The following is a 13396-nucleotide window of genomic DNA, read 5'->3' as shown; positions in this document are numbered from 1 at the left end:
CTGGCTCGTTTTCATGTTTCATTGGAGTTACAGGGACAGAGAACCAGTTTGGCAGCAACTTTCACTTTGACAACGGTTTGTTTTCTGCTAGATCATGGCTTACCAAAGGTTTATTTCTGTCGACTTTGAGTTGTGTGGAAATGTTCAAGGTATTGGCTATGTTTGATAGGGTGTTTTTTTAATTGTAAAAAGTTGCAAGTATAAATGTTGAGAAGTTTCATCTTTGAATTGAAAGATAACGTTGAATCTCGTCCATAACCTTTATAAACACAAAGGATAAATCTCCATAGAACACATTGGATTTGAAACGATTTTTTCATATTCCGAAGTTTTATCTTTTGGATCTTTTTGGTTCCAGGTGTTGCTATGAAACCAGTGAGTAAAATTACATACAATACTAGCTGACAGCCTACTGATACACTTCTGTCAAATATATACGCCATTGTGGATTAACTTGATCTGCATTGCAAAGCTCACTTCATTTCACCATGTTATTTTCTTTTTCAGTACACTTATGTGGAGGCAAATAAGCTTGGTATTGTTGGGAAGATGATGAATACAGAGAAGGGGACCATTAGAGGGACCATCCAGGGCAGCAGACCTCAGATCGAGAACATGTAAGAGAGCAAAAACTAAATGTTTGCACACTTATTACACCCTTGCTCTCAATACCGTACAAACACCAGTTGCATTATAACTTTATAAAATAAAATTTATAAATTTAAGCAAGAAAAATTTGAATTCAAACATGAGAGTACACATATTAATTTTTTTTTTTGGTATAAGAAATATATGAATAGAATTTATATTGCCAAGATAATTCTAATTCTTTCAAACATTTGCTTTTTAGGAAGAATTATCTGGTATGTAGAGGAAGTCCCTACTCTTCTGTCTCCAAGGCAACCTTTACAAATGAACATGAAGTGGTCCACAGAGAATATTCTAAGTTCACCATTGATCCAACAGACTGGTAGACAGCGACTACAGAGGGAAACTTCCCGATATGTTGATGTTTGGATTGAGATTTGCACAGAATTATAGAGTCTTTCACTTGTTTTGTCACAGCTTTTTTATTTGAATGCTATATATCAGTATTAATATTTTTGTTGAATTTATTGCTCATTTGTTTTATACTTGGCTATTCTTATACATGTTCTATTATGTACTGTTTTGTATCTATCTATGGTTGTGACAATAAATTTTTCAATAAAAAGAGTTTTCTTTTATTTAAAATTGAAATCATTAACTCCAAAAATTGTTAAGCTCTATGTAGATATAAAATCAGAATGAGTTGGTATGTAGTGTATAAATATTTTGTACTTCATTTATTGAAATTTCAAATATAAGATACTATTTCCATGTATGTACTGCTACAGTATCTAATAAAATGATGAGCAGAGTTAAACATTCTGAACCAAAACAGTAAATCAGCTTTGACTAATAATATATGTTTATGAATAAAATATTTTGTAGCCTTGTCAATATAAACCTATAAACTTATTTAGTATTGGACAATCACCTGTAATAGAGGCTTTGACTCATAATTAATCCTATTGAATACAAAAATGACTGTGATGAAATATAATGTACTTAAAACGAGTGCAGGTTAAAACATGGAAAACCTTTGGATTACTGAGTATGAATAAACTGAAAACCCAAATTACATGCAAGTTCTGTATTACATTCTTGCTAGCATCCACTAAAATTCTGCTTTAATAGTTAAAACCAGTTTGATCAATGACAATTTCAAGTGCAATATTTCCAGCATATGAATAATAGACCGGATCACTATGTTGGAATAAGTTTTAAAAATGTTTTCTTATCATATATAATTTTTTATTTGCTCTTCTGTATAATCATTTTTCAGATAATTAGTGAGGTATTTTAAGAACTTTTTCTCACTTTCATGGATTCTCTAAGAGAAATTCAAAGAAATATTATTTTTAAAGTAAAACGCTTTCATATATATATGGTTCGAACGGGCTATTAAGATAGTAATCTTTGCAGAAAAAATACATAATTCCCTAGCCGACATGGAAAACAAATTTCTTTTGCAATGCCTGCTACTTTCATAGATTTTCGTATGCATACAAGATAAAACGATATTTCGTTGTTTAAAAATCTTGCATTACTGATGACAGTATCATCAAAAAAGAAATATGTTTTGGCCTATTGAAATAAACATGCGCAATTCCTTTTTATCGTCGGATACCTACTTGTACGGTTGAAACACCACTGCTTCGTTCTTCACTCAATCACGAGTGCTTTTCGAGCTGGGAATCCAGTATTGCATCAAGGCATTAAATGTAAATGCAAGAATTTGGAAAGGCATCGCAAAATACCCCATAATTCAAAATCTTTGAACCCAATTTAAAGGGTCATGGTCACGATTTTGGTCAAATTCTATTTTTATGTTTTGATTATTTACAATGCTTTAGAATTGGATTTCTAATGATCAAATCAAATTTGAGAGTCACTCGTAGAGTTATAAGCAAGATACAGGGCTCACAATGTTTTCATGTAAACAAGGCTCGTGCCCTGTTTCTGTTTACAAAGGTTCAATATACCAGTAAAAATTCTTTTTCCAGCTTATTTGTCTATCTTTTTATTTATTTTAAGCATAGATAAACAGTTCCTAACGTTTAAAACATTCGTTTAAGGTTTAAAACTGAAATTATTACTTCAACGTTCAAAATGTAAACAAACGCTTTGTTTACATAGAGAAGAATTTCAAGCTCTGTAACTCGCTTATAACTCAACAAATGACAACCAAATTTCGGTTGCTTATTAAAATTGCCTTTCTGAAACATTGTAAACATTAAAATCGGAAAATTATTTTTTTACGAAAATCGTGACCATGCCCCTTTAAAGGTTGTAAGATTTTCAACTGACACATTTGGTTGCCTGTATCTTGTTTAGCAAAGGATGTCCCCTTATGTGTTCTTTTGTAGTTGTTACAGCTATTTCCTAATATAGAATATTTTATATAGATTAATTCTTCCAATATCCTCGTTGATATCGCTAAGCACCCGCCATCGACGGAGTCCCTGCCCTCTCGTATCTCCCTCACCACAGAGATCATGGAGACCAGGTTATGTGGCTGCCACAGATTACCCCTTTCTTCACCCTGTATTTCTAAACATGGCATTAGTACTGATTGCATTAATAGCCATTGTGCCATGTATGTGTTCAGGAGATACTACAAGTTTTATTTTGGATTCCAAAAGGTGAGTATATTGCATCATTCATGTCAAATTAGATGCACAGAAATGAATATTAAAAGATCAATTTTTACATTCTAGTTTTTTTATTTTAATCTATCAAGGTTTCCGGATGACGATCGGTTTGCACCACCTATCGGCAACGGTTATTTAGCCACCAATGTGTTTAGTGACGCAATTTACGTTGATGGCGTCTTCAATGGCTACCGCGAGGATAGTCATCGAGCACGAATTCCATCCACCGCGTCCATTCGCGTCACCAGTGACGTAATTTCCGAAGTCTATCGTCTAGATATGAGGAATGGTATGTATTTGCCAGAAAACCAAATCTTTCTGCATAACATTTAAGAGCTTTGGACGAAATCTTTATTTCAAAGCGTGCTTCGGTATTTGTAGGTGTGTTTATTCATAAAGCGAACTTGTCCAATTGTGAAGTGGAAGCGCAATATTTTGCCCATAGACTGTTCCCAAATCTACTGATTGTCCTAATCAAACTTATGAAGACCAGTTCATCTCACACCTGTCTGAATGTCCATCTTCATCTTAACACTGGAAAATCGTCTCCAGACTTTGGACTAGAACAGAAAATGGTTAATATAAACAACACAAGGTAAAGCATTAGAGGAATGAGGTGTCTACGTGGGTCAGTAAAAAATAGGAAGACTTTTGCCGTATCTTTTTTACTTAACGTCATATTATCACAAAACTTAGTAGTTATTATTTAGCAATAATTTCCATTTATCTGAGCTAAAAAAAAGTTGAATTTATTCCTTTATATCCAAGTTTAATTCAAAATTTAAAACTGCAAAAGCGAGGTCACTGCGCACGGTCAAATATTGTGTTGTGCTGACACTAAACCATATAAAATTGAAAGTCATATTTCTAAAAAAAATTGGGCTTACAACTAAATGATATTAAATATTATTTAATTCGTAATACTGTATATAGTGTCATTAGTCATATATTCTTGATATCCCGAGTGTACATTTCCAAAAGGAATTAAATTTCACAATCATCAGTGCAAGGGATGACATCAAGTGTTTATTCTTGCAAAAAAATTAACACTGTATCTAACTTAGCTGCAGAACTGTAGCTCTCGATCCGGGAAAATAATATTGACAGACCAGAGAGCTACAGGGCCACCCATTGAAAAAAATGTATATTTATTGCGCAGAAAAACGTGCGCTAGTTTTCGACTAATTTATCTTATTTATCCGCAAATTCTGTGAAAACAATTAGTACCATTAAATTCTTCATGCAATTTACTACTGATATCGCCTCTTTATTTGCCTCAGACTTTCTCCGAAACACGCTACCGAACTCGGAAAATCAAGTATGTTGAATTTACATCGAAATCAAGAGTCGCCATTTTTACTTGAAAACAAAGTGCACCACATGAATTTACGGGACTGGTGATGGTGTTTAAAAGACTATCCGAGGCAAGTGAAGAGACGATAACAGTAGTAAATTGCATGAAGAATTTAATGGTACTAATTGTTTTCACATAATTTGCGGATAAATAAGGTAAATTAGGCGAAAACTAGCGCACGTTTTTCTGCGCAATAAATATATACATTTTTTTCAATGGGTGGCCCTGTAGCTCTCCGGTCTGTCAATATTTTTTTCCCGGAGAGCTACAGTTCTATGGAGGGTAATCGTGTTCAAAAATCCAGACATGTAAACTTGTAAATCCGAATATGCAATCGTGTTGATGTGTGAGCATGAGCATGAATATGTGTAATTCTGATCGTGTAACCTATAAAACTCGGGCATAAACACGTGTAAAATTTGACTCAGTTCCTTCGCATGATGCACATTTTGCAACTTTATTGTTTACATTAGTTAATTAAACCTTCAACTTTGCACACTTTCAATCCGTAGTTTCTGCGTTTGTAACTTCAGGCTCGGCAATAGCACATCTGACATGATAGAAATTGACAAATGTAAAGTCTACAAGTTTGTCGAATTTTGACATGACCTTATATGGCAACTGCCTTGCTGCGGGAAAAGGCATGCCGTAACCGCCGGACCGGAATGAACGAATAATAAACATAATATTCAGCTAAACTGTTGCAATAAGCTTTTAATAAACGACAACTTTTCTATCGAAAACACCGGTATTATTTTTAGAAAAGAAATTGAGGTATGATTGAAACTGGACCAAACAGGAAGAGGTTCATGTAGAAAAAAAAATCGTTGCCGATGTGACGAATGCGCTAATTTCCGTAATATAATTCTCATGGTATTATAAAAGGAAATGCCTAATATCTTATATCTCTAAAAAAAAATTGACATGTAATTTAAACTGGAATATAAGTAAATGCGTACTCTTTTCTAGAAATGAGACGGATCAAGAAATTTCCTAAGAGGGTAAATATATTTTGAGCGGCATGGGGTTCGAAGACCTCCGTGAGGTCCCATGTAACTCCATTGCTTCTGAATTCTAAGAATTTTGAGAGTGAATTTTTAACCGGGTTTCCGATTATTAAAAAAAGTAAAAATTGCAGACGGGCGAGTGGCTGTCAAAAAGGTACCCTTATTGTACCGATAACTCCTCGAACAGTTTTCAAGATAGGAAGTTGTTCTTTTGCAGATCATTTATACATATATATCAGATGTATGCAAATTGCTAGGATTTTGATTTCTGATAATTTATAAAAATATCAGCTGTTGAACTTAGTCACTTTTGGGCAAAAACATTGCATATAGAGTACCCCATTTTTACTCTTGTTATTTTTCTGAATTAGTTAGAATAAACGACCTGCAAGGATTTGGTAATTTTTCGCGGAAAAATTTATGTTACTTTACATGTATTTATGCTTTTTGTTGTTGTGTAAGTGAAAAATAAATAATAACACAATCTTCAATAATAATAAGTTTACTATGGGAGGCACTGTAGCTCAAAGATCGTCGATCTGTATTTTTAGACAGGGAGCTACAGACCTGCAGCTAGTTCACAAGTGGCTGTAAAGCTGTATTATACTAGCTATCCAGAAAATTTTCATCAGCCAACTTCACAAAGTGAGTCTGTATTTAACCGACATTCAGGACGTCATACTCAATCCCGTAATAATTGCTTAAAATAATTTTTTAAAAATGTCAATTTTTACCTGCATGATAGGCTTTTTTCCCCATATATTGCCGACAATGCAAAGAAACATTTCTTAAAATAATTTATACACATTTTAATTTCACGACAGTTAACCTTATCTTTGGAATTTTTATTCATTTAATTTAAAGAGGGTGTCGCTTCTTAAGTCTCATATTACCGGGTAATCACAATCTCAATACCAATGTCTTTAAATAGTTTGTTTTTCTTATCGATAACTTTGCAACTCAGCTGACGGACCCCGTGTAATTTTTTGCTGGGGGGGGGGGGGTCTTATCACAACTTTGTGGTAGCGATAAGGATGCATTTGGAGATATCTTCTTAATTCAGCCGAGGCCTATACTTTAACAATTTGTTGCATGTACTCTAATAACAGTGGCGTCGGAAGCAAATTGAAAGGGGGGGGGGGGCTAAACTAATCATGAAAAATATTGACAAGAATTCCCGTAATCATGAAAATTCTAATCCGTGGGGGAGGGTATACCAATAACTCAAATCAAATTTAAGGGGGGGGGGGGTGCTAGTATACCTACTATGACTCTAATTTTCAATATCACTATCAATATTTCATTCTCTTTAAGGTCTTTTAAGGAACAATTTTGTTTATTGTGAGGAAAAAGTAGGGGGGGGGGGTTGAATCCTCCCTGTTGCTATGTTCCTAATGGTTAGGTCTAACTTGGCAAAAAAGTGGGGGGGGGGGGGCTAAGTCCCCCCCCTCCCGGTTCAGACGCCTATGAATAAAAATGCGTATATATCTTTATACACGTGTATTCAAACAAAGTCATTAAATGTAATTTTTTCCAGTTCTAAGAGGATATCTGAAGCCGATCGAATTCTTTACTCGCATCTTTTATACATTCTCTTGATAAAATGTACACCAATCTCATAATTTAAAGCTGCTTGGTCCGATTTTTTTGTAAATACAGTATCAAATTTTTTTTTCATACAAATCATTTATGTTAGAAAGTTATGGACTTTCTCCAATTTACACCAGCAGAATCGGTCTCCTCTTAAAGTTAGAAATATTCAAAGTAAATAAAAATAATTTCTCTTTGGGCAAACGAAAAAACAAACCAAAATGCATTATGGGAATGTTTAGAAAAGGAAACCGCTTGGTTTCGTCCCCCGAATGATTGGGGTTATTCAACCCGCATGCTATGCATCTATTGTAAAGAAAGCAGACTTTGGAAATATTAGCGAACAAAACGTACACATGTTTATTTGTTATTTGTCTGATCATTTCGACCTTTTTTTAAAGCGATGTCAAATTCGTAACACAACCATACCCGTCTCATCGTCAGGGGTGAAATTTAACATGAGGCGAAATAACGCGACACCTTTTAATGTCGTTTGTTTTGTTAGAAAATTTTGTACGTATTTTTCTTCATTGAAATTTGGCATAATTGACGGGTAAAACTACTGCAATTTCTATTATTATACATATACTTAGCATAACCATCGTTTAAAAGCGTGCATAAAATTTGATATAAAATCGGACCAAGCAGCTTTAATTTTCCGAAAAATAATACTCTATGAAATGTTGTTATCCAGAGATAATATGATTATAGGCTATTCCGTCCCTATTCCGGCGATTACGGCATGCCTTTACCTGCAGCTAGCCTTTTTCTATCAGTGACGTCACTGTTTCCATATAAGGTAATGTCAAAATTCGACAAACTTGTAGACTTTACATTTGTCAATTTGTATCATGTCAGATGAGCTATTGTCGAGCCTGAAGTTACAAAAGCAGAAACTACGGATTGAAAGTGTGCAAAGTTGAAGGTTTAATTAACTAATGTAAACAATAAATGTGCAAAATGTGCATCATGCAAAGGAACTGAGTCAAATCTTGCACGTGTTTATGCCCGAGTTTTATAGGTTACACGATCAGAATTACACATATTCATGCTCAGGCTCACACATCAACACGATTGCATATTCGGATTTACAAGTTTACATGTCTGGATTTTTGAACACGATTACCCTCCATACAGTTCTGCAGCTATATCTAACTTGACTCAGTCAGTTATCAGCTATGGATAAGTTTTGTTAAAAGTAAATGTAATGTAACCTATTAGAAACCACTAAATGAAAGTACAAAAGCTACTTTTCCAGATACCAGTATGGACCAATCGTTCAACCAGAAACAAACAGCAGCGCGCTGCCGACTATCCACCATTACTGGACGCATGCGCCGGAATCTCTGTCTCTCACGGCTTCAGAGAAGTCCCACACCTTCAAGTTCATTACCTCCATCCACACCAACAAGACAAGGGCGAGTAACGGATACAGTACGGCTCTCGCTATGTCTGCCGATGAACTGTATTGGTTGCATTCTAAGGTAAGTGTTTGTCAACTCTTTATTGACGGGTCTTCCTTCTTGTAGCTTACTGGAGGTTTTTCGAATACTTTTAAACTTTCTTCTAAAGCATTTTCACGTGATTGAATCCAACGTAGGAATAAGGATTTAATTTATACGATTGTTTGCTTTGGGCTCTAATTAACAATCACTCTTTTTGCAACAACGGATGTGGCAAGGTTTGTGGAAGAACGGGAAAATCGAGACCGTTGGGGACACCGACCTTCAACAGACAATCAACGCCTGCTTCTATCACATTCTGTCGTCACTTCCGTCCAAAAGAACAGACAGTTTTCATGGACTTAGCCCAGGTTTATAATTTTTAACACTTTCTATAAAAAATAAAGATTTTATAGAATACCTTTATCCGTTTGACATGATCTAAATAAAATGTTTTCCTCCAAAAGTTAAGACAAACCCTTATTGTTTTTTTATGACAGGAGGACTTTCTCGAGGAGGCAAACTGCTAGCAAATGTTTCTGGTGGTCCTCACAATGACTACGCAGGTCACGTGTTTTGGGATATGGACACGTGGATAATGCCGCCAATCATGATGTTTTACCCAGATATGGCGAGAACCATGATTAGTTCCAGACTCCGTGTCCTCCCAGCCGTCAAGGTGAGGGCAAAGGCAAGCGGCTATGAAGGTGCACAGTTCCCCTGGGAGCAGGCGTTCACAGGTAACCAACATATGCATATCACTGCGCTAACTCTTCTTCTACCATAGACCATATATCATAGTGTTCGGCTTCCTTTTTATTTGGTCTGATGTTTGCATTCGAAAGGTTACGAAACATGTCCATGGAAGCCAGCATCAGACTACCAGATTCACGTGACTGCTGACGTAGGACTATCTCTACGTCATTATCTTGCCGCCTCTTCCACGACACGCGCAGCGGAACTACTGGACAATGGAGGGACAGACCTAGTTCTAGAAATTGCGCGTTTCTGGAAGAGCCGGGCAGTGAAGTCTACAGAGGGAGATTACGTTATAACAGGTTTCTGATATTTCATTGTCATTCATTTTAATTTTTTATCGTCTTTAAAGCGTTGATGAAAGTCAAAACATTTAAAACATTTACCGCTGTAGGTGTAATGGGACCAGACGAGTATCATTTTAACATCAATAACTCCGTCTTCACGAATTACAACGCTAAACTCAGCATGGAATTACCCGATCTTCTGATGAAAAAGTAAGTGCACCAGAATATTTAGACTGTGTATTAGACTTTTTCTTGGATATTCATTGGAATTTCTTTTTTATAGAAACTTGGCATCGCTCGACAAAATTGAACTGGACGGGTTTCTGGAGGTCAGCAATAAGATACGGATTTTGTATGACCAGCAACACGACTTCCACCCTCAGTTCGACGGCTTTTCTTTGAAAGGTTGGAAGAATGATGAATTATAGTTTTTTGTTTACTTTTTTTAACAATAAATTCTAGATTTTGACAGCAACTATGCATTGATTTCACGCAGAGAAAATCAAACAGTCTGATGTGGTACTACTCGGATTTCCTCTTCAAATGCCAATGTCTAGAGCAACTAGGAGGAACGATCTGGAAATCTATGAAAACGTAAGTAGAAACTGTTATACATTGCATGTACATCCAATGGAGAGAACAGCTACGTGTAGATGCCCAACAATACAACACACTGTGTATCTGTAGGTGACCGATAGATATGGACCAGATACTGGGACCTGGAGCATGCACACCGTGGGGTGGTTAGAGCTAGGCGAACCTCAGAGGGCTCACCAAAATTTCAGGATGATGTTCCGAAACATCAATGGACCCTTTAAGGTATATTTTACTTTTGGGAGAGAGGTTATACATGCTTTGCCTGTCGCCAATGCTTATTGAGCTATCAGTTTATACTATTTAATATGTTTAAATTATTATTTTACATTTACAGGTTTTCAGCGAAAAGCCGGCGAATTCCACGGAGGGTCCCCGGTGCGTGAATTTTATCACTGGGGCCGGGGGTCTGCTCCAGGCTGTGGTGTTTGGTTACGGGGGACTTCGTCTGACAGACGACCACCTGGAAGTGTCCATGTCCGGGATTCCGGGAACTTCAGCGTGGGCCATGAACGACCTAAAGTATCGAGGGTTCACGTTTGATATGAGACTGGCGGACACTGTGGTGTCAGTCAATGTATCTGAATCTGAGGATGCAAACAAAACTCTGACCATGGTATTACAGGATGGGTATACTTACCCACTGCAGATAGGGAGGGCGAGGGAGACGCCGAACAAGGCGTTCCGGCTGAGGGTAATGAACACGAGTGACGTCAGAGTTCACAGCGGGGGTCAGTCCGTTACTGGTGACATTCTGAGAAAGTGGATATTGCTCGTAGTATTGATGATAATGTTCGGCAGTAGTTTGTAACGTCTTGTATTGAGAGTTATCTCTCTTGGTACATTTATTCCGTTATTCACTTTTGAATAATTCAGTCTTCCGCTCTCCTTTCAAAGGTCTATCATCACATCAGTGGACTAAATGTAGTATCAATTTTTTCCCTAGACGAAATACTTAGTAAAGAAAGTGATATTAAAAAATAAATAAATGTGTTTTCAAATACCGGTATATATGCAAATCTCTTTATAGATTCATTTGGTAATCGCAGCCATTTATAAGTCATTTGGTATGAACTTTTATGGAAGCCAACCACATGTAATCGGTGAGGTTTTAAATTGTGAATGTAACAGTGTATGACAAATTTGAGAGAAATCCTTAAACCTAGAAATTAGCAAATAAACCGTTGATATGTGTTGCATGTTTTCACCATCAAAAATGATTTATAAGTAACTGTTTTACCACTGATATGTACCTTTAACAGTGGACAACAATTAGAGAGACGTATACTCCAGCATATTGAATCTTACTTTTTATGAAAATAAAGTCCTCGATGTTTATTTTATGTGTTCAATGCATATGATGTAGCATATAAGTATTTTTTTTTAATTCAAACATTGTGGCGTGGGCAATCTTTCTAAATTAATGTTTATACGAACTATTACAAATCCCAGGCCTGGAGGCACACGGACAGATGGAAGTTATTTTTTTCAAATGTATACATCCTCTTACTTTTTTTGCAATTTAATTTACCAAGAAAAACAAAGTATGCCTGACAAATTTACAACGAAAACAGTGGCAGGGGGTTCGAAATATGAAAACTTATTTTAATCTGAATGCACCCGCGTCTAACATTCCCCCAGTATGTGACGGTCGTAATAACGTGGGGATTGTTGATATAACGTCTTCATGATACAGCAGATATTTACAGGACTGAGCCGATTACCCGACTTAACTCTCCGCCGCGCAGGCATAGAGAGTTACTCTAGTGTAAAAACATACACTTTGCGTGGGCCTCGTCTATTTACAAACACGGGTGCTTCCGCTTTGTAAGTAGTAGTTTTTGGTTATTGGGTGCTTCTTCTTCAGTATTCATGTCAGTGAGAACGAAATGCAACGAACTAAAAGAAACTCCTGTAGTTGGCATAATTACCATGGAGAAGTACTGGATAAATGGGTCATAGACGAAGAGTATTGTAACATTTAAAGAAACCGCGAAAAGTGCTATCCTATTTTCAGGATTTTGAGTTTTTACAAAATGTACTGTAAATCAATTAAAGGTCTGCAATGGAATCACGCTATATTTTTTCTATTTTTCGTCATGCTTTCAAAGTTTTGATACCCTAACGTCTAGCGTATTCCATGTCTTATCAAAAAGGCTTTATAGGCTGTGATATTAATTATAGAAAAGTTACAGTTTTGAAAAATAGGTTATTGTGTCTCACCAGATAAAGACACAAGCAAACGCCGAGAACAATTTGTACCTTGCTAACCCTACTTCCAAGTTTAAGCGAAAACCATGTATCATATATTTGAACTAAGAGTGCTAATATTTTTGAGGTTTTAACGTTTGCACTAAATGTTTAATCTTATTTTATGCACGTGGTACAGTTTTACTGTCCGCAATTGATTTATAATAACAAACACTTAATGAATCTCATATATTCTGTACAATCTAGATACTTACTGTCAATGTGGAAAAAATATAAATATTACTTTGAAAATCACCTGCTCCTCAGTGCTCTTTTGTGTATAATGTTAATACATTAGAAGTGGTGAAATAGTGAATCGACGTATGCTTGAAAGTACATTTCCGAACTTGGATCATTTTGCAAAAGCAAAGAAACATTTGTACATGTGCATAATCTCTAAAAGTCATGAGTATTATTATCAGAAAAATAAAAGGATTATTTTACCTGTCTTTGAAGTTGATAAGTTTTATCACCAGTAAATGTAAAATACGAAGTGATAATATTGAGTACGTTATGAAACATAAATAGAACCCTAGGTTGTATAATGCATAGAGAGACATGCAGATATCGGGTTTACATAACCATTTACACAAGTGAGAAAAAACGATTTTATGTCATGAAAACAAGTTACGTAAAAATTTATATATATATAAATATGGTTAACCCGTATTAAAAATATTCACGGCGGCTGATGTCTTTCTTATTCTTTTTACCAGCAAAACGCAGAGGATAATGGAAATGGTTAGAGAATATGGCCAAATAAAATTCAAAGGACTTATTTATTCAAAAAGGGGACTAAAAGTTAGGTTAATCCTCAAGAGATGTTTTATATCCTATGTTGAAGTCAAATATTTGAAGTGAAGATTTATGTTTTATTACC

At 35.7% G+C, this 13396-nt stretch overlaps 2 protein-coding genes across 2 annotated transcripts; both read left to right on the top strand.

The window, feature by feature from the left end:
* The first annotated feature begins 10 nt into the window (after positions 1-10).
* Positions 11-1213, top strand: LOC105328485 (acylphosphatase-1). The gene is made up of 4 exons (XM_011429380.4): positions 11-149; positions 359-375; positions 508-617; positions 851-1213. The coding sequence occupies exons 1-4, from the start codon at positions 95-97 to the stop codon at positions 972-974; spliced, it is 306 nt and encodes a 101-aa protein (XP_011427682.1). The 5' UTR covers positions 11-94; the 3' UTR covers positions 975-1213.
* Positions 1214-3047: 1834 nt separating this feature from the next.
* Positions 3048-11604, top strand: LOC105328484 (protein-glucosylgalactosylhydroxylysine glucosidase). The gene is made up of 12 exons (XM_066087140.1): positions 3048-3227; positions 3326-3525; positions 3618-3831; positions 8446-8712; positions 8843-9000; positions 9130-9369; positions 9475-9687; positions 9780-9882; positions 9956-10077; positions 10169-10266; positions 10360-10491; positions 10604-11604. The coding sequence occupies exons 1-12, from the start codon at positions 3142-3144 to the stop codon at positions 11075-11077; spliced, it is 2307 nt and encodes a 768-aa protein (XP_065943212.1). The 5' UTR covers positions 3048-3141; the 3' UTR covers positions 11078-11604.
* The last annotated feature ends 1792 nt before the right edge of the window (positions 11605-13396 follow it).

Source organism: Magallana gigas, chromosome 6 (genome assembly GCF_963853765.1).
Source record: "Magallana gigas chromosome 6, xbMagGiga1.1, whole genome shotgun sequence".
Classification (NCBI taxonomy): domain Eukaryota; kingdom Metazoa; phylum Mollusca; class Bivalvia; order Ostreida; family Ostreidae; genus Magallana; species Magallana gigas.
This window is presented reverse-complemented; position numbering and strand designations above follow the sequence as displayed.